The sequence below is a fragment of the Bombus impatiens genome, unplaced genomic scaffold (genome assembly GCF_000188095.3).
Source record: "Bombus impatiens unplaced genomic scaffold, BIMP_2.2 scf_0344, whole genome shotgun sequence".
Taxonomy (NCBI): Eukaryota; Metazoa; Arthropoda; class Insecta; order Hymenoptera; family Apidae; genus Bombus; species Bombus impatiens.
The window spans coordinates 1,211,416-1,238,327 of NT_176763.1; the positions used below are offsets into that span (position 1 = coordinate 1,211,416).

The 26,912-nt window shown below is 38.1% G+C and overlaps 1 protein-coding gene across 2 annotated transcripts in view; it reads right to left on the reverse strand.

The window, feature by feature from the left end:
- Positions 1-173: 173 nt before the first annotated feature.
- LOC100746658 overlaps positions 174-26,912 on the reverse strand; it is a 32,780-nt gene continuing 6,041 nt past the window's right edge. Inside the window, exons 1-4 of one of the 2 annotated variants that reach the window (XM_012385738.2) lie at positions 26,487-26,906; positions 4,177-4,463; positions 3,056-3,319; positions 174-2,312 (exon numbers count right to left, since the gene is read on the reverse strand). In XM_012385738.2, coding sequence (XP_012241161.1) covers positions 1,881-2,312; positions 3,056-3,319; positions 4,177-4,344 — 864 coding nt within the window. In that variant the 5' untranslated portion in view covers positions 4,345-4,463; positions 26,487-26,906 and the 3' untranslated portion in view covers positions 174-1,880. Of the gene's footprint in view, positions 2,313-3,055; positions 3,320-4,176; positions 4,464-26,486; positions 26,907-26,912 lie in introns of those variants that run through there. The other variant, XM_033320764.1, reaches the window with a different exon arrangement.

Genomic DNA, 26,912 nt, shown 5'->3' on the forward strand with positions numbered 1-26,912 from the left:
AATTGTCGGGTCACACGTTGACTTTCGTATTGTTCGTTCGCAAAACATGGAAAATTACTTATTACGTTTTTCTCTCTTGCAATTTTCATGCGTAAAGTAATACGATATATAAACGAATATTGTGTAAAAATTATTTGTTAATTCCGTATCATTATACGTAATGATTGAAAATTCAAATAAACGAAGTTCTACTATATTCGTAATCAGCCACGATTGGTCAAGTATCAAATTATCATGTTAGAATATGCGCGCATTGCGTGCAATGCGAAGAGTTACAACAAGTTCTGCAAATATTTTTCATAGCGAACAAGCTAACTATTGAAACGATAATTTGGATTTTTCTAATTTTTAATCAACTCTCGTCGCATTTTCCACGCATCTATTACATCTTGATAATGCTAATTTTCTACTATTTTGTCTTTCCGTACACGCAATATAGTTAGAAATTTCAGGCGCGTTCATTCGCAGCGACGATCATTTTTTAATTCGACCATCTCTTAGAAATCGAACTTTTTCTTTTATCAATGTTATTCGCTATTCTAGTTATTTAAGTATGTTATTTATCATAATACTGTTCTGAAGTACACTTCGTAATACTGGTCTCTAGTATACAGCTTGATTTTCAATAACAATTTCATAGTACTGTCAAATGCACCAGTTATCGAAAACAAAATGGCGATTTTCTTTTTTTTTTTCTTTTTGTAATATGATTGTTATTCTCGTCTAATTCTATCGCGAAACTCTTAACGCTACACCATCGGAACAAACTGGCAAGATCGTAAAATAGTAAGCATCTATTGAATGATCGTAACGATAAAATAAATAAGATATAGAATATATGAATGTAAATTCGAAGAAGGTGAAAATACTGGGCGTCCCGTAACTGAGGGTACTATTCGCAAGTATCAAAGTAATTTTATATGAGAAGATAAGCCGAGAACGTAGAATACAATTGTTTCGTACGAGTTCTTTTTATTCTTTCGTAAAGTAGCATTTACTTCATATTTTATTTAATAAAAATTTAGCCCGGAAAGTAAAACTGTATACTCAAGGAACTGAAGATTATGTTCAACAATTCCCGAAGTAATAAAATTATCCATTGTTTTTTATCCTACCCGATAAAATAAATGTAAACACAGACAAATATCAGAGATCAATATTCTGAAAATCAAAATCTCGTATGGAAAATTGTTCCCGTATGTACGTATCTTATATCTACTTATATCTTTACGTAGAATCGTCTCGTTGTCAATCGTACCACCAATTACGATACACCCCATACATCTTCGTGGAAGATTGACAGGCAAATCAATTTTTACGCGATCATAAATACTAAGTGCTTAAAACACTGATCTTATCAGGTCCGATCAAATGACCGGTTTCAAAATTTAATTAAAAATTGTGCACTCATCGTTATTTCTTTTATTCGTCTAATCTTATGTAAATTCTTGTATTAACAAAAATTGAGAATTTGATTAATCGGATAATATAGGAATTTGCATAAAGTTAGATGAACAAAAGAAATAACAATGAACGTACAATTTTTAATTAAATTTTGAAACGGGTCATTTGATCGGACCTGGCAAGGTTAGCGCCAAATAAAAAAAATAATAAAAAAGAGAACTAAAGGAACTAAGGAATATTTACGCGTTTTCTATACACAATTATCTTAAATGCCATTTAAATTAATACTTGTGTGAAAATATAAAAAAAAAAAAAACAAAGAAAAAATGTAACGCGATGAATATGTGTTCCAGTCACAATAATAGAGAGAGTTCTTTGCCACAAGGTGAAAGAAGTTACCTGTTAAACGTCCTTTTAAAATAATCGATAGAGTAGATCTCGTAAAAACGAAGAGAAACCTTGTGAGACGAATTTCATCACATTCCCGCGAGCTTCTTTTGTTTGTTTCTCATCAGTTTGTTCCTCGGAATACCCTTTTTTGGTCCCTGAGGCAAGGAACTATTTTGGCCAGCGCCCTTTGGATGCTTCCTAACTGGCCTTTTTTGCTTCTTAATTTTCGATATCCCTTTACCCTTTGGCCTAGATCCTTTTTTTATGTTCTTAGCTCCTGGATTCGGCCTATTAGGATCGCAAGTGCCTGGACCACGTTCGGTCGCGTTACGGAAGGCCGCCGTCCAGGCGTCTAGAAACGTCTGATATAATCTGATCACGCCCCAATCTTGTATTAACATCGATGTTGAGTCGCCTTCCTCCGCCCAATACGAACTTTCCGTCACAATTTTCGCCGTATGCGCTTCGGGAACTTGCAACCCTAAGTTTAAGATCGCAGTCTCCACTTCGCATGATACCTGGAATAAAAAATGCAAAATTGACGTGTTTATTGATGGTGATATATATTAAAGATAATGAAACGAAGGATCGCAGTATACAGCAAATTTAGTCATAATAATATCGAATCGTTTGGGAAGTTCGTAGCAAAAATTAAGAAGAGTGCATTATGTTATTGAAAAGATTTAATTTCGTTCGATGGCTTCATGACATCTTTTCTGAGAAACATTCTCAGTTATTTTGCCTAATAAGTTTCTTCAAGTGCTTAGAATATTTAATTTCTAGTAATCGAATCAGTTTCAGAAACGTAAAGACAAAATATCCAAAATATCCAGAATCGAACATTTCTATTAAGATACAACATACTTTATCTGTTTTTTTTTTTTTGCCGATACCGGTCCGACGTTATCTTGTTGAAAAAACGAAGTCTTTGTAATTAATCGATATCGGATGTTTCTTTTCCGGAAATGTCCATTTTGTGATTATATCTTGTATACTTCCATCAAAAATAAAATAATAACCGAACACGTTTCGAACTTATCGAACGATCCATTCGGTCTGTAGTAAGAATTTTATAGCAAGAAGCAAGATGAACAATGCTTTATCTTAAACATCAATCTTCGAAACATCCTATTTTTAAACATTACATTTGCAGAATTAAAATTTTTAATTTTAAGAATTTAAATATTATCTACAAAAACAAATGAATCGTTCATCGTATTTTATAGTATTTACATCGTAGTATGATACAAAGTTTCCGTACCCTGAGGATCTCATTGTACATTTGATTAATGATCTCGTTTCTGGTGTCCATCATTTTGGATCCATCGTTAATATTAGATTTCAGGTGGAAAGCTCTGAGATGATCGAACGTGATGGCGAACCTTTGTAGCGAATCGTAAAGGTGTGGAAGCGCACGCTCAGCTTTCTTTCCCTTTTCGAGACACAAAACCGTCTTGCTATACCACTCGTATTCCTTCTCCGGCAGCCATGGCATGTTGTACTGCTCCTTCAGCTCTTTGTACACCTGCGAATGAAAGTTGAGATATTGTTTTGTCTAAATATTTTTCATGTACATATTCGACGCTACAATTTGTGCGCTCGATTTCTTTGAAACTACACAAGTGCACACCGCGTCATTCTTCGTGGAACTAAGAGAGTGCAGAATTCTTCCCAAGCAGTTTGCTGAACTTTTATATCGTACCGTACGAATAATTTTGCCAGTTTAGCGTACGATCTTTCTGTTGCGAAAACAATTCTATTTAGTTTCGAACTTTTTATAAGTACGTCATATTTTCTTCGTCCGTAGATAAATGAATGTAAAAATGAATGTAATGATTAAATATATTACAAGTACTATCAAGATGTAGAAAAGAAACTCTGTGCTTGTTATTTCATGCTCTCTCTTCTTCTCTAAACGGAAGTCATCTTTATTTGGAGAAATTGGTATATCTCTAATCATGGAAATAGTCTCTACTGACTCAGACTCTAAGTTTTCAAAGTATTTTAAATATCACGTGCTCAAGGCATGAACATAAAAATTTTCTATAGTTCAAGTACTTTCTCCGGTCGATATAAGTTTAACGCTATTTGTGTGTTAATTCCCAAATGGAACGATTTGACAAATAGACTATAACGCTATTAATCGCGACAGGAGGCTCGCTTCGGGCGATATTGTTCCTTGAAAAATGCAATTACGCTCGTGCGTGGCACATCGTAACAAATGTAAATTACAAGCAGAACAGAAAGTAGGACTTTAGCACTAGCACAACTCGTGCGCACGTGCGAGTCTCTCTGAAAGAGCCGCCCACTCTCCTTTACCCCGACGCGACGCGGTTCAGCGATTAATTACGAATCGCGGTCAGGTCGAACGTCATGCTTTACCTTCGAGTACACCTTATGCACATCCTTCCGACGCGTTTTGTAATGATCATGGGCAACTCGAAGCTGCGTCCGCACCCTCTTCAACGTTCTATGAACGCTGTGCCTCTGTGGCATTTTTTTGAATTGCATCGCCACTGGATTACCGCAAGGTTGTAACCACCGGTCCATATTATTCGTGTTGGATACGGCGGTGCGGGGGTCGTAAATGGGTGCACCTGAAACCGTATTCAGGCCCGAACTCAGGAAGAATGCAAGGGTCGTCAAGGTAATCGTCTGTGACACCGGATCTGTAACAGAAACAAAATTGCTAATGTCAGGAAATTATATCATATTGCATAGTGATTTCGTTGACATTGTTGTATATCAAATTCTGTAACGATATCTCGATAATTCCTATTGTTCTATCTTTCTATATTATACATTTTAACCGTGATGCTTTGAAAGTTATGTATATACTCCTGTACCTGTGTTTTCTTTTTTTTTTATTTTTACTGTATGCAGTCACTATCGTTACTGTTTACTATTTTGCCAGCCCCAAACATTTTCTATAGCAGCTATCAGTTGTTAGAAAAATTTATGTATGAGTATGTATGTACTCTTGTACTTATGTTTTCTTTTTTTCATTTTTAATGTATACATGTATCATTGCTGTCTACTATTTTACCAGCGCCAAACATTTTCTGCAGCAGCTATCAGTTGTTAGAAAAATTTATGTATGAAAGAAGTAATGTATGTACTCTTGTACCTATGTTTTTTTTTTTATTTTTACTGTATGCAGTCACTATCGTTGCTGTTTACTATTTTGCCAGCCCCAAATATTTTCTATAGCAGCTATCGGTTGTTAGAAAAATTTATGTATGGGTATGTATGTACTCTTGTACCTATGTTTTCTTTTTTTCATTTTTAATGTATACATGTATCATTGCTGTCTACTATTTTACCAGCGCCAAACGTTTTCTATAGCAGCTATCAGTTGTTAGAAAAATTCTAGTCAATCGAAAGCGTTTACTTTCGTAAGCAAAGGGAACTTTATTTATAAAGGTTTAATCAAACGTTTCAACACTATGGAACACATGGAACATATTAATCGTTATAACACGAGATAACTGTATTTTAATTGAACGCGTAGTTTCCTTCATGCCGAGATAACCAGAATATACCGCAGCAATTTACAGTTTAAAGTTTAATTGTACTTAGGTCTAATTGTGCTGATTATTTTGCCGTTGTGTTCACTTGATATGAAGAAACAAACGAAGAATAAAAAAATGAGTTGAGGATGCAATGAGATAATTGATATGTAAACTGGATGACTTAATTTCAATCAGAATTCAAGTAACGCGTCGCTGTCATTCACCAGCAACAGCACGATGCATTAATAAAATCGCGTATTGTTTCGATTTTGAAATACGTCACGTCGGTACGTGTAATGAAGATGGCATTGCATCAATGTCGTGCGTACACTCTTCGCCGTTTATTTCGTCTTTAAATAAAAATGACTCGAAACTCGAGTCTACGACAGATTACTTTTGTAATCGGAAACTTATTAGGGAAATAATAATTTCCATAAAACGAATTTATTCTCCCCAATCGATAATAATCCAACCGAGTTTTCACTTAGACTGTAAATTCAGCTTAAATGATACGAGTTTTCACCGATTCTTTACGATCGTTTATACCGCGAAGAAACGAAACATAGAAATTTAATTTCTCGATTTTCTGAAGGAAATTTGCCAAGAACTTAGTTGCTGACACGATGGATACTCTTCGGGAAAAAATGAAGAAAGCGAATAATTCCGGATTTCGGCGGTGCCGAATTTCAAGATCTCGTAAGATTCCGAATTCCAGTTTCTCGGATTTAAAGATCGAAGCCGGAGCCATCTCTGGTGAAAATGATTACGCGCATTTTCTTCCAGCCGATCGTAAGTATGAAAAAGTACGTCGATGTTTGAAGAAGTCTGTCACCGCGAGGCTGTGGAGTCAACAAAGAGAGTAGAGATCGCGATTGAAGAAAGGTCGTATGCCGTTTCACGCCCGAGGGTGTGATAGAGAGATTGCAAAGAGAGAAAGAGAGGAAAAGGGAGAATCGAGGCTCTTCCGACTTTCACAGTCGGCGTACCTACATGGATACGTAGGTACCTACCATTGCACCTACGCGCCAATTTAACAGCGACCAATCGTCGCCCCCGCAGTAGGAAATGGGTTGCAAATCGGAGAATCAGGATTTATTGCGCAATTAAACGTCCCAGCTTACGACTTCCTTCGCGATTCCATACCTTGCGAACTCACCCCGAAGGCGTGCGGATCTTTCGAACTTTTTACGAGGCCAGACCCCCGCCGGTTAATAAATTTCGCGCGAGCTTCATTATCGTTGGATTTCGTGTAAACGTAAAGGGGAGTGTCGATTAAAACTGATTTATCTGTTATATCGCGGAACGCAAACACCATTCGACCCGAAATTTGGATAATCGATGAGATGTGCTTTAACGAACTTTGCATGCGCGTAAAAATTGAAAAATGTAAGGACGTGAATGCTGAGAAAAATATCGAAGGTCGGATTTCAAGATTTTACGCGACAAAGTTTTAGAGGCAAAATTTATAAACCTGAATATTTCATTCATTTTATAAAAGATTATCGTGTGATCAAACTTATCAAGCGGTTGCACGAACAGAAAGCAGTCGTAACTTATTCCGAAACGCGATAAAACATCTTATTATCTTCGGTATATGTTCGGCGCTCGTACGAAGTAACGTTATAATCGATTTTAAATAAACGTAAATATTATGCTTAGACAATAGATCGTAAATATAACAAAATTATATCTCGAAGATTCTTCCGATAATTTCATTTAAAATTTCATATTGCACAAAAGTTCCCATCGTCAAATTTTTTCTAAATTATCTTTTATAGATAACACGTTATACGCTGACGCAATTTTGCGATTTATACGTTCTATGAAGATTGTTTCCATGTTCACAGAACACGTGTAACCCGAAGATTATCCGTAGCATCCATCTCAATCGATTTGTTTCACGACGTATTATTCGATGAAAGGTTAAACAAGTCCGATGCATCAAATTCAGCCACATGATGGATCGCATTTTCGAAATGAGACCCTGTCTCGGATTTTTCGCTGTACAGCTTATATACGACAAACGAATTTAGAATCGACGCGTTATTGAACGCGCCGACAAAGAGCCGGAGGACCACCACGGGGATAATTAACGCGCGTTAATTGCCCGTGCGTGCGTGTACATCGAAGCGCAGCACCGACGCGTGTGTTCAGACGCGAGCTGTCACGGCGATTCGATACGATCGTTCGTGCAATTCGCACGTCAGTCACGCGTGAACGAACACACGTCTTAGCGCATTGGTCAGCGAGAGCACACGTGTACCGTTCGATGATGCGCATCTCGCACCCCGAGACCCGCTTTCGTACTCCTCGATCAGAATAAGTGATTAATTGAAACCGCCTCTTGCTTTGCTTTTCCATCATAAATCAAGAGCTTTAGCGTAACTGGTTCCACAGATTCACGGCGTATTTCTCGTTATCAGTTAAATATACGTCGTTAAGGGTGGCAAGGCGTTGCTTGTTAGAGAGAAAAATCAATCCCGGAACGAATGCCAGATGATATCGCGTTAAAGCCGATATTTCACTTACAACTGCCTGGTGTCGACGCACGCGTCGCGAATCAGAAATCAACTATACGATCCACTCAATTTTCAATAGTGTCAATTTGATCGTAACAACAAGCGATATACCTTACGCTTGCAATGCACATCGAGATCTTTGTTGATAATATATCAATCGTCGAAAGCATTGAACATTATTCTATGGTCGATCTTCCGAGTAAAATCGAACCGACATTCAAACGTTAACCGTAAAGTTCTAACGAACGTGACCTCTGCGCGTATTTGAATATAGACTTAGCTTGACAATAAGTCACGATTCGATTAGCCCGTTGCGGCGAAACCGGAGGGAGCCAGTCGCACGTGTGTATCTTATCGTAAACTCACGCCTCCTCTTCTTCTCCCGGAATTGCTCTCAGCCGCTGGTTCCAGCCGAGTCGTATCGTCGGATATACACACTGCGTGGGTGTACGCAGCCGCCGTTAAAGGTGCACCCCATATTGTGTACACTTCTAACGACCATTGCTCCCAACTGTATCAATTTGCATCGCTACCCGCTCGTGTGTCCCCGTCTCAATTTCATCCCCAGTTGTTTTTTTTTTTTTCATAAAATTTATTCACTTTACGCGAGTATCATCGAACGTTATAACACGGACGGTGGAAACGTATTAGGATACATTTAACCTTCTCGATGTTGATTAAAATGAGAAACCGCTGCAGATCTTTAAAACGGGCTGTCTTATGCGCAGTGTGCGTATAGTTATTTAGTTCCTGGTTAATATAAGATATCGAGAGCAAAAAATGAACTAATGCGAGTTTACGGGTTTGATTTATTCCAGTAAGCTGTATTAATTGTACGAAAGTGGAGAAATTCACGTTTTCCAAATCACGCGTAGATAACGAAACCGGTTGTCAATATTTTGTGCTCACGTTTATTTCAGATACTAAATTATTCGGTTTATTGAGTATTACGGTTAGCCCACTTTTGTTCTCGATACTTCGTACGTATTTATTTCTCGTATGGTAGATTTTAAAACAGGAAACATATCGTTATCTGTGTCGTTTTATATAATTATAAGTTTTAACGATTTATAGTCTGCAGCGTGCTTGTACAACGTACGCGCATAGTGACAGAGCTAATTTCAAGATCACCTTGTAGCTCTAATCAAGCAATTCAAAGCGAATTCAATATTACATGCAACGTACCTGCATACATGCAAATCAGGATTTCAAAGATCCGATACTTCTTCTATCTATCTAGCCATCTTCTATATAACATACGAAAATATATCATGGAATAACGAATGGTTAATAAAACAATTATTAATCAACATCGGAAAGATGATAATTGTCGTAAAGATGAAAGGCCTAACGATCGTTTTAGTGGCTGCGGATGATCGAGTCGATGAGACGATACGCCTGTTTCTCGGGTCAATCGTGTACTTGAAAATCGGAACAGAATTTCAGATCGCAATCTTCACAGGTTATAATAACGGTGCTATCTGGACATCATCCCGTTCCAATGATCCGCATTCCGGGCAATGTCGTGTTCGGAAGATTGCTTACTCCGCTGTTTAATACGTACGTTCGAGGTCTGTCGATCGGTTCTCAAAGTGGAATCGCCGCCATTCTCGCGATGGATTCCCTGGATGCCAGTAGTCGGCCGATCGGTCGGCCCTCCGGTGATTTGGAGAAAAGAGGCGGAGAAGAGGGTGGAGGGTGGAGAGGCCTTTTTTTCCCGCGGAGCTGAGGATGAAGATTGTTGGTTTTGCTATACCGGTACCGCAGTGGTGAATGCCCCACGGCGGCAAAAGGCGGTTGCTGCTTTCTGAGAACGGGTCGGAGTTGGCCGCACCGGGAGCGGTGATTGCGTGGTGATTAGCCTCCACCTTCGCCTCTCTTTGGACCGACTCGAACGAGGGAGAAAGGAGTAAAAGAGAAAGACAAGCAAACAGAGAGTCCACGTACTGTCCAGCCGGAAAGAGAGGCAGATCGTGTTGAAAGAAGGAACGCAATATCATTGCCAGGCACGAATGTGGGAGCGAGTTGCTCGATACAAAGCGTTCGAGAGTATTTCGCGTACGAGTCTGTAAAGTAACGCGACGGGACCTGGAAGATAAGTATGTGCTCCGTCACACGTACGCGTCACCGGGAATCGCGTGTGCGAGGCGAACGCGTCGCAGCAGACATTAATAAATGTGAGTTGCACCTTCGCAAACGAAAGAGACGGAATTGTAGCGTGAACTGTGGTTTCGTTGTTGGACACGATTTCTACTTCGCTTGGTAAAACATCTGTAGATTATTTGTAAGGAAAACAGCGGTAGTATCGTATTTGTACTATTTTTTCATGGTATCTGAGTAAAAAGAAGCAACATCATTGTAGAAAAGTATATGTTTAGAAAATAATAAGTATGTTCGATACTAACCAAGGTTAAGGTCAGGTTCGATGCAAACATGTTTGTAACATTTTTAGAAGGATAATGTTTTATCAGATAATTTTCTTCTAAACAAGCGTAAATGTTTCAACCAATTTTCTAATCATCGCAAAGTCAAATATTATGTCATATCGATAAATTATTTAATAAAATATTGCTACTATTAACACTATATCCATAAATATTTTACGCTTTGATAGATTATTCTGATCGATATATCTAACGTATTGATTTCCTCCATCTTCAGTTTCAGAGATACGATACGTGTAACGTCAGATCGAATGGACAATCGAATTATTGGCAAGCGCGTATATGCCGAAGCATGTCAATACATTTCGTTAGTGCGGTGTCATTCAAAATGGTAAGTGGGACGCGTTTCTGCATCTCTCCTTCTACACCTCCTCTCTCAATCTCTTCATACATACTCCTTGCACGCGCGTACACGCATGTATGCAGATATCGTGTTTGTACACCGAAGGTGTACCATCCTCATCCGCACCTACGACAACAATATCGCGTACTATGCGCGAATACACGGTGGGCACCATAGGAAGAGGCAGGTTATGCACGGCACGCAACATTTAATACGATACGCACGCGGAGGGTCGTCGAGAATAGTCTGCAGAGGCGTCGAGCTTTCTCCTCGCGTTCAATCTCGAAACCATACGATATCATGTATATCCATTAACTTCTACCATCAGCTCATAATCCTTCCTGGATTGTGAATACGAAAGATGCGCCTTATTTAACAATCCCTCTGCGAAGAAAATGAAACTCAAGGTTCCTCCCTCGTTATTGAAACTACACGCGATACGCGTGTTTTCACAATGAGGAAGGAAAATCAGGTCAAGCCGTATCGCAAATGGTGTCTCCGCCAATGGAACCTGACGTCACGGATGCGCCAGACAGATTAGCGGGCCGCAGGAAGATTTGCATTTTGTCTGGTGGAACCAGCTCGCGTTGGATATTCCCCGTCGGAGGACGACCCCACCCATAAACTGTGCGCGATGCTGAGGGATTTTAAGTTGCCAGGGTTGCGCGTTAAACTCCATCCTTCGCCTCTCACCAATTCCGCCACCGTCCACTCTTTTTCTTCCACCTTTCTTCTCTTCCCCTACTTGCTAGCTGTCGTTCTTTTCTTCTCTTTGCGCATGTGTTCTCCTTCGTCGTCGTCGTCGTCGTTGTCGTCGTCGTTGTCGTCGTCGTTGTCGTCGTTGTCGTCATCGTCGTCGTCATGTTCTCGTACTCGTTCGTTTTTGACGGACTCAGACCGACTGTCTGTATGTATAGCGCGTTCATCGCTGTCTTACGCGCATCGTCCAAGGTATCCCTGCGAAAACAGCAACACTGTGCAACCGTTCACGTACACACGGCGAAGGTGCTTTACGGTATTACGACGATATGGATCACTGATGTCATACTGACGTCACCCATCGTTTATATCCAGAGGTGACAGCCTACCGTTGGCATCGGTGCAAGAGTTGATCGGGAACGACGTTTCACGACCGCATCGCGGCGAGAGGGGGAGAAGCTCAGAGCGCTGGAATGCACGCGATCGGCTACTACGGCGTTCAATGTCATCGTCGATTACATTATCTCGAATCCTCGGCCGGCGATAGGCCGCACACGCGTGCGCACACGTGCGTAAGAAAGCGCTCGCGGAGGCCGATTCTATGTGCGTGAATTGCGGTCGATGGTATCGCGACTCTCTCGCGTCCTCCTGCCTCCTTTCTTTTTCGAACGATGCAATTGCGCGACCCACCGTCTCCCCTTTTTTCCATTGAAAGATTGCGCGTGGCTCGGCGTTTCGCCAGATCCTCGTCCGTACACCAACGTCCAAATCGTCTATTCATGAACCTATAGCTTCTGCCGATGCAGCAGAGAAACGGGAAACTAACTCGATAGATAATGCATGTAATGCTGCCCGCGATAGGTTCGGCAAACGTATGTAGTAATGTATATAAAGTTATCGAAAATTGAAAACGATCGAGCGAGATATCACAGAGGAAATTACACTGGGAATCAACGCCTTTTATTGCCGATATTCGCTGCTATCGCGCAAAGGATCTGTTATGGATATTTACGATCGGATGTGTTGTCGTGGCGTTACACAGTGAAAAAATAGATTATGCAAACGATTGTGAAATTGCCTGCGGTTCGGCGCGATAAAACGGAATAAAAGAAACATTGTGATTAATGGGCAATAATATGCATTATTCATTGCGCGAATTCTTGTCAGTCTAGTTCTCAGCGGACGACTGATCTTTCTTGGAACATTCCGAGAGAAAGATGCAGGGAAAAATATTTTCCACGCCCGTGTTCATTCACGCTTAGACACGTTAGTCCTTGCACATTTATGAGCTACAGCCAGTAGAGGTAGCGCCGATGGTAGAATATAATGGAAGGAATTTCACGTTATGTTTGAAAGCGAATTCGCTGTTATTTTTTAATTTTCGTTTGGCTGTTAGATCTACGATAAAATGGTGTACAATGGAAAGGAATTGGTCGTTTTGTTTGGTCATGACCGAGGGTAATTCGCTGTTTGTCGTATGTTCGATTTCGCGACGAGTCTTTACGACCAACGTCGTAAAGTTTCATTCACACCAAACTCGGAGGATTATATATTGCGAATGGAACATTCGTGGTCGGTCATCGCTTAATCTAATCAGAACGAAGGTATTTGGTAAGACCGAGCATGTTTTCATCGGCGTTATATTTCACCGGTGTCGGAAGTAATTTATAGCCTTTGTGTAGGAAACTCGAACGAATTAAGTACACGAGGTTGACAAGATTATTTTTATGATATTTCGATACACGACTTTTCATAAAATTACAATTTCCGTTCCGTACAAGGAAAAAGCTTCATGAATCGCGATACAAAGAACGCTACGTAAGCTCTTAATCATCTGTCGTACTCGAATCTCTACGTATGTTTAGACTTCACTTTTATATATTATACAAATAAGAATAGCTTAAAGAAAATCTTTAATTTAAAATTAAACTATAAGAAATTACGTAGCAAATTCACAGGTGAGATACGCAGCAAGTCATTGATAATGAGATATATCGTCAAACAATTTCAAGTCAAAACTGTCTTTGATTTTGAAGTTAGATATATAGTTTAGTTATCCAACTTAATATACATTGCGTATGTTTAGAAATACAAAACACAAGTAGAAACAAAAGTCGAGTCGAAATTTACAGTTAATACATGTAGTGCTGGTTTGATTTTCAAAATCATTTTTCTTAAAAACGAAGTCTTATACATAAAGACCCTATTCTATATTTTTCATTTATTTTTCCACAAGGAGCCACTCCCTACTCGATTGTATCGACAATTCCTACCACACCCTATATATATATCCAAAAAAATGTCTACATGTGTTCAACTACTTTTGCGAGCCTCTGAGTTTGCCATAATATGAACGTGTCGAATTGCTTATGGACAGTAGGATATTTATATGCATTTTAAGAATTTTCTTAAACACGATCGCGCTTATCCTTCAGAGTTTCTCGCAGCTTTTTTACGAGTATAAAGACGTACGGCCGTAATAAACGCACCGATATCTTACCGCAAGGCAACAGTGTTATCCGATTAAGCAAAATTCTCGAACGCGAAACCGTAAAATTGCGCAGCTCGTGTCACATTAAAGAAAGCAGAGAGTTTTGTGTGACTAACGGCGGGCGGTCTTCTTCGTCTTGGAGGGACATAAAATCAAACTTTCGCGCCGCAGCTTATACGACCCTTTATGAGGATCTGACGCGCAAAGCATATACAGAGATGTCAGCAGGACTTTTAGATGGAACTGGGTACGCGTACCACGCCTCGACGTCCTTTTAGGATCTTTACGATTTTCACGCATTGTCGAACGCGCCGAGCCGATAACGACCTCGACCTCGAGGTCATAAAGTCGGCCGACTCTGTCACGATGTGTCATCGCGTCATTCTTTTTAATGCTCATCGCACGTCTTTCGTCCAATGATTAAAATACGAGACATCTATGGAAAGCTTGGTTAATTTTTTTTTTTTTATGGAGTTTATGTTCTCGGATGGTGACTACGTATATTTAATGAAAATAGAGGGTGTCTGAAAAATCATGATATAACCGGCAAAGGAATAATTCTTCACGGAAGAAATAAATCGATAGAGAATAGAATGGAATCTATGCGCTCTTTGGTTCTCGATAAAATCAAATTGGAAAATTTGTTTCGGTACATGTAATCTTGACTAATTACACGGCACTAATAATTATCTATTTCTTTTAAACCGCTGCATATTTTTTAATTTTTTTATCGCACCATGATCGCCAGGAGTTCTGTTACATAAATGTAATTAGGTTTGCTAGGATATTGAAATATCGCAATCATATCGTATTAAATATAATCAATTCACTCATTATACAAATTATATCGCTCGTAGCGTTGCGTGTAGATAGAGTTATGGATAGAAGTAGATGTAGGTCAATATTTTAAGCTGACCTCTTAAACTAATCACGTCATAACATTTGCTACTTTGCAAGAAACTTTGTTTGACATTAACCCTTTCAACACCCTATCGACACCTACACACATTAAGCAAAATCCATTCTCTTGACCTATAAGCGCATATGTACACCAGAAAAAAACTATTACTATGGCCTATGAATGTTCGCATCAACGATAACATATCTTAGTTATGTCATTACAACAGCAATGTGAAGTTCATTAAAGTTCAAAGAATGTCATCTTGTTCTATTACGATACTGCTGTAAATGTAATTACAGCTTCTTCTTTTTCTTATCATTAAGAATATGTCACATCAACTTACGACTATTGATGAAATAGTATATTATGACTTATGTTGAAATCTGTTTTAACAATAACGACATAATATTATATAAATCATGATTGCAGAATAAATTTCACATTAGGAGTATTATAGTACAACTCAAAATAGGAATTGCCATCAATGTTAAGAATAAATGTGAATTTATCGAACTAAATGAGAATATCATAGTGTTTTCATATTAGTTCGACATTTTTCATCGTACGAATTTCGCATTTTCCTGCAATGTTCTTACAAAGTTACAACGATTCAAGACTTGTTTCCTTCAAAATCGTGATTCTCGCATTGTTATTGCTGTAACAAATGAGCGATATGCAAGTACGTAGAAATTGAAACGCGATAGAGTAACGAGCACGTGGTGGCGAGTGTGTAAACGTGACTGAGCGGCATGTCCGCGGCAAAACGTTCGTGTGATTCTTGCGTGCACGGCTCGTTGCAAAAGGAACGAGCAGCGGTGGCCGTTGGTGTGTCGCGGCGATCATTGAACCGACTTTGCAACAATCGCACTGAATCAAAGAGTTGTCGGTGGTCAGGAACAAACTCGCTCGCTCCACCCACGATACTCGCGCGTCTGAAAGAGTCTTCCAATGCGTACCCATTGTTCGACGTCTGTGTTTTTTTGTCAAGGTCGCACGAGAACGATCAGGACCATCGATCGATCTGGCCATCGTGCGCGTGCGATCGTTTAGACAAACGTCGAAGCAACATTTTGTACAACAGAGATGTTTATCCGAGGGAATTAATTAATGGAATCCGTCAGAGCCGAGGGGCTAGTTACCAGATTGAATTTTCACCGGGACGAGATAAACCGGCTTTATTGCTCGAGATAAAATCGATCGATTTACTTTAATTTGCAAATATCCTGTTCGCTGCAACGTTTTTGCAACCGGACCGCGAAAAATCGTATTTTAACGGGTGACAAACTGGAACAGAGGGAGAAGACTTTTCTGACCTCATCTGAATATTTCCAGCACGTGCAGTAGATAATTAAAGCGAACACGTCATATCCTTGGATATTTCGAATGTTTCACGAGTATTACATAACGACATGTACTGGTATAAGTACATGCTAAATAGGCACACCTATAAGTGTCGTTATGATTGGTAATAATTCAAACGACACGTGCGATTATCGCAAAAAAGAAATTGCTTTTCATGTCGATTCTCGTTTAAAAAACGCGATTATATCGGATTTTTTTTGTAACGCTCGGTTAATTGCCCGACTCGCCGAAGCGTGGATATTTCTTCTCGTGAGAAATGGTAAACAGGTCGCGTATACGAATCACACATGGATCGCTATCGGTTTTGATCGGATCATAGGCCGCGTGCGTGTACTTCTTGGATAGATCTTTCTCGTACAGACCGATAGCCGTGTATCATTGTGTATCAAGCATCTCTATATTATAGCAGAAAGCGATCCGCGCATGCTGCACTCGCGGCGTAGACATCGCAACCCTGTACTTCGACATGAATGAACGCATCGCTCATTGCGCTCACAGGGCCCCGAAGGTAAAGAATAGCAATCAGCCGCACGATGGATGGCGTCAGGTGGCGAAAGATCGTAGATGGCCGCGTGTCTTCGGACGGTCGTACGACCATTGCTTATTGCACGTTTCGTAATTGGCCTGACTTCAGAATCAACACACCCCGGGCTATCGCCGGTGCTCTCTTCGTATCGTCAAACTCCGCTACGACCAATTATATGCTCGCCACGGTCGATCCTTTTCACCAGCTCCAACGTGGAACGTTAGGAGTCCTCGTTCAAACATTGCGTTCGAACGTTATGCTTTGCTATGTGCACGCTAATCTTTATATAAATCATTGTTAATATAAATCTATTTATCTATTAATCTATTTATCAGCTAATTAACAAATTTTACGAGCATAAAGAACTTGTATTTTCCTAATTCTAAAACTACAATTAACTCATCCCTTTCTAAACATAATAAATTAGCATGTAAGTATAAGTATGTTTTTCATATTATCGCTGGACCACCTATAGCGTAGAAGCATACCTTTTTTATATTTTTATTAAATATTGTTGAAATATTTTTACAAATACTCGATGTTTCTATAAAAAATACATTTTATATTACTTGAAATCGAGCCAGTGAGTATATTTCATAACACACATTTTAAGAATCTTTAACTTCTGCTATAAAAGAATCGTTGAAAACATTGGTAAAAATATTCGTAACAAGATATCAATATCTTGCGTGATATATTAAAACATGGTACAAAAATACTGAAAATCTTTTCCAACGATTTATAGCGATTTTTCAAAAGCGTAATTTCAATTTTCTAATCCAAGAAGTTTCACTAAACAGGGCAACTTTCGTACGTGACAGATATGATTTCTTCGTGATTAGACATCCAACAAATATTCTATATCTTTTTGTTTTCGTTTGATGAATGATAGATTCGTAACTACTGCGAAAAATTATAAGGTTGGACGTGGTACGTGATGCACGCCTCCTGAGACATGATAAATGCAGATTCTTTGCAGTTGTGAGTATGGAAAATGTCGGTATTTAAAATATGGACATGCGTTATTTTACAAGCGTCGTGCCAGTTTGCGGAAGTAAAAGCATTTCCATGGCATACGATTTGCTTGAAGCCCTGTAATTGCCATCGTAGGTGGTGGAACGGAAGAGTGTTCACCAAGGCCTCGTAAAGCTCGATTTGCTACGTAGCGTGTAATTTAAACATTGCCTCACTTCTGCGCAGTACAATGCCACCCGTACTCTGAACTTTCAAATCTTTACGTACGAATCGAGAAATTTTGTTCAAGTGGAATTAGATATTTCATAAAAATAGAAATTTTCTGATATCTTGATTATTTCGGTATTAAATATCTTATTGATACTGTATCGAATATGTAAACAAACATCGGTTAGCTTCACGTACTAGAATACATTTTAAAAATCATAAATCATTAGACCATGGATATTTATGCAAATTCATCTTTTTCATGAATATGCATTTTTTAAGAATACGATTAAAACAAATTGAGCTTAAGAAAAGATTTGTTTCATTTGCTGATTGCAACCATTATAACGACTACAATATTTTAGGTATTTTATATATTCTTGCACTTTAAAATTGCCCATAAATCCAGAAAAATCCACAGGCACAATACTAAAAAGAAATTCTAATGACATAAAACTTAAGTTCTTTAAGCATTACAATATTTAATGCATGTTATATTGTTTATCTTATATTAAATCTGCCTCTTTCTTTATACCATACAAGCAATTTTAAAAAGTTCGAAGAACAAGTACTTTAATTATAAATTTAATTAGGGCTGACGAAAAACGTTAATTATGGCAATAAAACAAAATGCATGAGCCATAAAAAATTAAACGTTGCTTATCATGTTCTCATATAAATAACAATGTTATTTCTCATGTAAAGTGGGGCCCGGTACGCGCCTTAAACCAATATGAAATAATTACCGATGCTTAACGTATTCGTAAATCCTTGCAATTAGCGGTTCATTAGGGATAACGAAACCGCGGTAAATTTCCAATTGCAATAGCCGAAGCACAGTGACCAAATTCGCCGATAATCGCAAGTAAATACCGTAAAAGAGTTAAATGGAGATATGAATGACAAAATTATCGGACAAATGCGACAACTTTAAATGTTTGTTAAATCTTCGTTTGATAATGACGATTCAGCTGTTCTTATTAACTTTTGTACTTTCAAGTGAGATACGGACATGCTTTTAAAGAGGATTTCACATTTCGGGATGGCTTTTATGTCTGATAAGTTATATCGCTAACTGTCTGCTTATCTCTTATTTGCTTGTCATGCGAACAGAAATGCCAGCTTTTTGCGATACTGTAATTATACCGATGAAAATATGAAATTTGTTAGAAAGTGTATCAGTGTACATAGTGCACAATCGTATAAACAGTATATATATGATTTATCATTATACTATACTTGAAGGTATTTATTTGAAATAAAATGATTATTTTATCCACATTTCGAATCATATAATCATTTGATTTTTTCGGAAAAAATGTCAATAATAAGTAATCGTTTCTACGTATGACATAAAACGACTAATTTCAAATAAATTCAATAAATTTTAAATACATTAATTTGTATCAAATTTCTTAAATCTTAGTCAGTAAATATTTCCATGTTTGTGGATGTATCAGTTTAAAAATTCAGAATTTTCTCTCTCGTATGAATTATTTTTAACACTTACGTGTACAAAAACAACCTTCTTAAGATTCGTAAAATATGAATCACTGAGAATACAAATAAAGTGAAATTCGCGCACAGTTTCATCGGCCAGCTGCCATTAGTTAAAGTAAGAAGTCTTCGGACTTTTATGTAGTTTTGCCATAACCTGGCACGATTTACACCGAAAAGGAGTCAGAATGTGGCAGATATCGTACAGAAATACGTAGTTCCGGTGTTTTGCGAAATACAAGATGGTGGTAACGCAGCCGCTGGTGATAAGCCGACGGGCAGATTGATATTATCGATTTGCCCATAAATCTTGGAACAATGACTCGAGATCGCCCTTGTTTCAACATCGTTCGTGTATCTCTTGAGGCAGAAGGAGATCGAACCGGTGGCCGATAGTCGGTAGTCAGACAGGCGAACCCGTCAGAAAACCAGACAAGAATGCATGAAACTGAATTTATCTTGAACCCGGTTTGCTCGCAGGCTCTTTTATTCTTTTTATCTTTTTCTCTTTCTCTCTCACCGACCAAGGCTCACGTCGTCGCGCTGTTAGTAAGTGAGCGCACGATTAACAAATTGGTAGAAAAAGTAACTCCGAAGACTCGAGAAAATCGACGCACGATGACATACTGGCGACATATGTACGTTACGCCTGCGTATCTTGTCAATTGAATGCACGTCTACTACCGCCTACCACGTTCGGTTTGTCACGTCTTGAGTAATTTTATATGTGAAGCAACGAAAAAGTTGCTATCGAGCAACGAAGAGGCAGTCAGACGGAGATAGAAAGGAACAAAGAGAAAGAGGCGACAGAGTAAACCCGACGTCCGTCTGGCTTTCCGAATGACGTACGTCTAGCAGAGTTTTTCCTTGCATACGAAATTACGCGTATTGCACGGCAAGAACTCTGATCGCGATCGAATATTTAAGGTTATCACTTGGTATTTCGATTCGGGGAACTGTTTACTGTATTATAAATCTTTAAAAATTATATAAATAAGCAGATTAGCGTAATGATATATTTCGACTGTTCTATACATTATGATAACGCGCGATTAGTATCACTGGAAGTAATATACGTTTCATAAAATTTCGAATATGAATATGAAAAGTAAGAGAAATTATAATATAAATATTTATCTCGCTATATTTCAAGGTGCAGTTGAATTTAGTGTTTAATAACTAACTGGTATGTTAAATAATTAAATTGCTGAAACTTAAGCAAGCGTAACCAATTTCATTCAAATATTTGTAAATGTATGCTGTGCTGTGAACAATCTGCATTCGATACGACAAGTTTATGCGAATACATATCTCTGATACAGTTACACGATATACCTAGCCTTAATGTTATACTACGTTTAGTATATATCTACGATTTACGAAACGTTTTACTAAAGTAGAGACTCAGAAAAATCAATTTATCTTCAATAAACGATTACTGCTTACGAAAAACATATAGATACTATGATGATATAGATAACTTGCGAATCTTTTTTCTTACTTGCAATATCTTTCTTGAAAAAATTTAATTTTTGCCAAAATACTAATTAAAATGTGTTAATCTGTATCATTGTTATTTTATATTTATTATTCTCGTTATTCTAGTTATACATAATAGAAATGCATTTTTTCATGTAGTTTAAAAAGAAGACGTAGTACAAAAAAAAGAACAATTTTGCCGAAGACAAATATGTAATATGATTTACCTATTTAATACTTTATCAGAATATTAGTTTGCGTATATGCAACATCGATGGTAAATAAATTAAAAAATTATTTTCTTTTTAGAAAAAATCTTCTGACATTAGAATTCAGTTAAAAATCTTCATTTTGCAACGTGGAATAAAAATATTTTAAACTGATATGTAACAAGTAGTTTCACAATAAAAATCTGCCGGTCGTAGTCTTTCGATACACCGAGTGTCGTTCTATAGTCTACAGTCTAGGGACTGGCATAATATTTTGATTTCACGCTGGAATGCCCACCTGTCCTATATAATATGTCCGGTGAACCCTGATGAACCCGAAACCGCAACCCAGTGCTTGTTCGAGTCATCCTTAGGTCTCCGCCATTTTTCTTTTTTCTTCTTTTTATCTCTCTCGCGGTAAATCAGACGCGAAGACAGAAAAATTTCGCGGTTCGTCAAAGATTCTTATTGTCGAAGTGATTTTCTACGTCTAAACGATATTCATATGTGTCTGCGTGTTACACGAGAACCGTACTTTTAATTCCGCGATCGATCGTACGTAGCAAATGGTACGATGCAGTTTTTGGTTATTTCATGTAATTTTCTGTGGAAGTGAAGGGGTCGATGCAAGGACAAATTGCGATTGGTGCAATTTCGAATGGTTTTCTCTTGCGACCCTATTTCGGTGATTGGAATGCAGCGTATAATTTCAGTTGGTGAAATTGCTTTATTACTTTCACCCCTGACTTGTGAATTTTCGCTACAGCTTTTTCACGAGCGGCAAAAAGTACGGGTAACGCGATCGAAACGCGAATACGTGCCCGGAAGTCATTCGTTTCAAACGCGCGTTATTAAAAACACTCGAAACTCGTGAGAGACACCTTATTTACCAGAGGAATAAACTGCAATAGATTATTGTTACTGTTATCTTCAAATAATAAATATTACATTGCTGCATACATTGTGAGTGCATTTTTTACAAATTTGATTCACAAAGCCCATCTATCGTAGATATTGCCTCTTTTTTACGCATCTCTAAATTTGTTATCAAGAGTTAATGATTTAATCTTTTCCATCTAAACTGTTGTGTAATATTATTGATACCAGATTCGTGTTCGTGATACCACCTTCTGAATGATCATCAACAAACGAATGAAAAAATGTTACTTCTATTTTCTATAAACTCTAGAATCACAGTTTATATCAGCCGATGTACCAATGTTACATCTATGATAAAACCGATAGTTTACGTAATAGAAACGAAGAGATGAACAGAATTTATGCAGTAACTGAAAGTTCTCAAATAATTCAAGAAATGTCTATATTCGAGATAGGGCATTTGGATTTGTATTTGTGCTGTAACTTTAATGTCACAAATCACTGCGCAAATACAGATTCGAATGTTTTATCTGGAATATACTCGTTGAATATGCTTATTGAATCAACACGTTCGATATCGTACGATCGCTTGCCTGAATAAAGCGTGTCGTCGCAATTACAAAAGATAAAGTAGCAACGTAGCAAGAAATCTAAATGAACATAAATCGTGGAGCCGAGAGTGGTGGTTTCACGGCGGCTGAAATGTGCTTGACAAAAGAAAAGAAGGTTTGCCTTGGCACTTGTTTGACTCCTCCTTCGTTCGTTTCACTCCACCTCCGGTGGAACGATCGGTTTCGTCTCGTGTGCCATTAAGAGCAGTGAACTTCTCTCCTCGTCTCGTCGCGAATCAGCCAAGACGTATATATATATATTACGCGTGCGTCCAGGAAGATGACGAAGCTCCGTCGACGTCGACGTCGTTCCTCGTCCTCGAGATCTCCCTCGTCTTCGTCACTTTCAGCAACGTACGAGAGACCACCTCCGGGGCGCACGAGTGTTTGATAAACCGGTTAAGGCCCGTCCCCGGATCTGTTTGCCTTTGGCTTTTGTAACTTTACTAGTGTTGTGACTCGACTTGGAGCTAACATGAAAAAAGGGTCCGCGATGGTACCCCGAGCAAACAGTCCGTGTGTGTCCCGGATCAACACGGCGCACGCCTCTATCGGCGACCGTAGCCTGCTCACCGACTGGGATGCGGAGGACGAGGCGGACAACACCGGACGATACTTTTCACGATACCTTCGCCCGTGATCGAGGAAAGCGAGGCGTCTCACTTGCGCCTCTCTCCCTCTCCCTCCGCCTGGCCTACCCTCTTCAATAGCTGGTACGCCTAAAGTCCGAGATTTGCTGTTTGGATAGCAGAGGACAAAGTAAGGCATCAAATTATTACGAAACGCGCAAGATAAGAGAGCCTACTTTACAGACATTTTCATGTGTACTTAATGGGAGTTTTGAATGATTAGGATTGTACTTGTTATTATTAACAGTTCGTTGAAGGGATAGCTACGTGTGACAGATAAAAGTATTTCCGTAGATGGTTTGTTGTAAATAGAATTAAACAGAGGAATAGTTTCTACGTTACCAGGTATTTAAAATTGTGGACTATAAGAGAAAGAGGAATTTTTAAATTTGATACCTTGCAAAGTATATAATCTCACAAACTATCTTTTTGTGGAATTTGATTGCGAGGTTCTCTTGAAAGATATTTACGTCATAAATATTGATTCCTCAATACTCTCGAAAAATATTAATTTCAAAAGTATGGAATATTACATTGTGAATACTAGATACATCGTCAGGTTTTTCATAAAACTTCATGGATTTGTCGTCTATTGCTAACATATGTATATTTATACATATATATACTATGTTCTTAACTATGTTATATTAAAGTATACCTCTTTATACTATTGTCATTTGTTATTGCAGCTAATTAGATTATATCGTTGCATGTAATTTACAAAATAATCGTAAAAATAAGATTTTTTGGATTTTGTATTTTATTTTCTAGCGAGATATAGTAACGAAAAACAGTATTCGTGAAAATATCCATGTCTAAAGTTAATAATGTCCGTATATAGAAAAATCGATTCCCAAGTTACGAGCTATATATTTTTTAACGAGAAAATTATCTAACGAAACAAAAATCTAGGAATATTTTATAAATATATATTGTGTTCTTTGTACGCGTTCATAAAGTAGATCGTATGAATTTATATAATAAGCCAATTATGTATAATAAGGTACACGATGTATACATATAACGGTTAAGATAATCGATATTGTATTATGGGGTCAAGAATTTCAAGAAATTTTCGTATTGCTCTAAAATAAAACTAGCCCTGATATTTCTCAAAGATCGTCGTCATTTATAGTTACGAATCATTTTTTAACTGTTGTAGAGATGCTGGCAAATATAAGGAGGGTAGAAAGATAAGTTGCACACGAAATTCAAGATCCCGTATCGTTTTACGAAAATTTTGATTTGGATTTATTTTAAATGCGAAGGACCAGTTTCTCGAGGCTCGTTTCTCTCGCTAGTTAATTTATGTTTTTCAAGGCGATTTATATGTCGGATTGAATTCCGACTCTGTAATAATTATACGATTGGTTCTCTATCCAGCCACGATGGTTAATTTACAACCATGTAATTAGATAATTTTTTCATCCGGAATCGAAATATTTGTCCAGCCTTTCGTATCGTTTTCCTTGATTCATAATCATAACGTAAACTTCTCTAGAGAAAGCCGAGCGCATGCAAGAGAAGGATCGAACGAAATAAAAAAAGATCTAAGTAGACCGAACGTTATCTTTCTTTCTGGAAGTCACTTCTGAAGTCAAATAAACACCGACTAGAATATATGTTGTTTTGGTTCAATGCTTCGCCATCCGTTTACTAATTTTTCCCACAGAGAATACTATATACTATCAATGATTGATGATGTTCTAATCGTATTCGCTCGAATAGAAGCTATGTCACACGAAGCGACGTTGGAGCAATATATACGTCTTTCTCTTATCTGCATTGTATAATGCATGAGAAGCACGCGCATCGTTATCATCGTGAAAAATAACACTTATATTCATTTGTGTCCTAAACTTGAGATTACGATTGAAGAAAAAAATAATATATACCTTCTGTCCTGTCGAGATAACTTTCCATTTAATGTTTATATGTGACGTAATGTTCTAAGTTCTTTGCCGCATTCCCTTTGCGTCGATAACGCTGCTATCGATTATAATTTTCTTCGGTCGAGACGAGTTTCATCTCTTTTGCTCTAGTTACGAAAAAATCTTGGTTTAATCGAATGAATTATTAATTTCACACGAATAGATTCTAAGGGCAATTTTTCTGAAAATGATTCGATCATGCTCGGTCTGTATAGATAACGTATAATAATGAATTCAATATCGGATCATACTACAAACAATTTAGTTCAATTATTCTATCTAGATTATTACAGTAGATATATTTAAAGCGGGAAAACTTCTTCGCAGGAATGTAACGGGGAAATGAAAATTGTTTTAATAATTTCTCTATCTTATGAACGTCTTACCGATGTATACCTGTTGGACAGGTGAGCGACAAATACAGATATTTAATTGTAAGTTGGCAGACAATTTCATCGGAAGACAATTACTTCCCCTTCTATTGAAAAAGTGAACACACTATGATTACAGCATATAAGATACTATCGCACGATAATAAATTCAATTAGCTTATTCAAGAGTCGCGTTTGATAAATATTGATTATCGTATAATTAGGAACTCCAGTTGCTTTTCGATTTACTGTAATCAAGGACTGTTTTGCTCGTAAAATCAAACAAGTAAAACAAGTCGTATCATTTAAAAAAAAAATCGAATAATGTTATTTAATTTGTTAAAGAGAATAAGGCGAGATGGTAAGAGTTGCATCAATATTTGTTTCAATTATTAAAGATTCTATTATTTTCTTTGATTCGTGGAATAGCTTTAAAATGTTTGATCGTTATACTTTCTCGTGGCAATGGAATACGTCAGATTATCTTTTATCTATCGAAAAGTCATTCACTAGCAAACATTATCGAAATTATCATAAATTATCAGAAAACCGTGGCGAAATATAATCTTCGTCGTTAAAAGGCAAATGACACATGGAATTTTTTCATATCTCAACATCAGAAACAATTATATTTCCAACGGTGTACAGTCGTTTAAATGTTTTCTCTTAAAAGATTTTTTAATCGTGCTACGCGCAAATAAAGAAAAAAGTGGCTGAAGCATCGCGAGGAATCCTCACGTGTCACTGCATCATTATGTACATTACGGCAAAACTTGAAGCTAGATGCACCTTGTCGTTAGTTCTTTCCTGCAAGTGATTCCACGAAATGCTCATGGTAGAAATAAATTGCAGTTTTCCAGTAAGTACGGCTAAACAAGCGGACACGGGCAGTCGGTCGTGCTTGAAAATTTAAAGAAGCGATAAAACCAATCGTTCGTCGATCGTATTTAATCGAGAATTTTTCAGCATGATCGATTTTTGCTCGTGTCATCGCTCGTTCCGCGTTTTGCAACGTACAGAAAAACAGAGAGCATTTTTTTCTCAAAGAAATGGAGAAAAGATAAAAGCTAGAGAGAAAGTGGATAGAATTTAGCAATGTACACACACCGCCTTAGTGTGGCGAGGGCGAACGCTCCAGCCACCAGCAGCTCGTAGATCATCTCTTCCTCGTCCTTCTGTAGGAGAGTCTTCGGCTTCTCCCGTCGATACCTCTTGCTTGCATCCACTCACGCACTTCCGGTCCCACCGCGACTCGATGTTTCCCCCGGGAAAGTCAGTATCCTTCGAAATCGAGATCGATAGAAGCGAAAACGCGAGACGCGAGACGCGATGGCCGATGATGGCAAAGGCCTAATATATGTATGTTATTTTCGTGAAACGTAACGAGATGAGATTGTCGGCGAAAGGAAGAAAAAGATAAAAACGATCGCGTCAGATCGATGTCAGTGTGACATAACAGCGCACCAGAAATCTCCACATTGTGCGAACGTGTTCTCGTGTTGTTCCTCGTTCGATCTCGAAAAATCGAGCCCC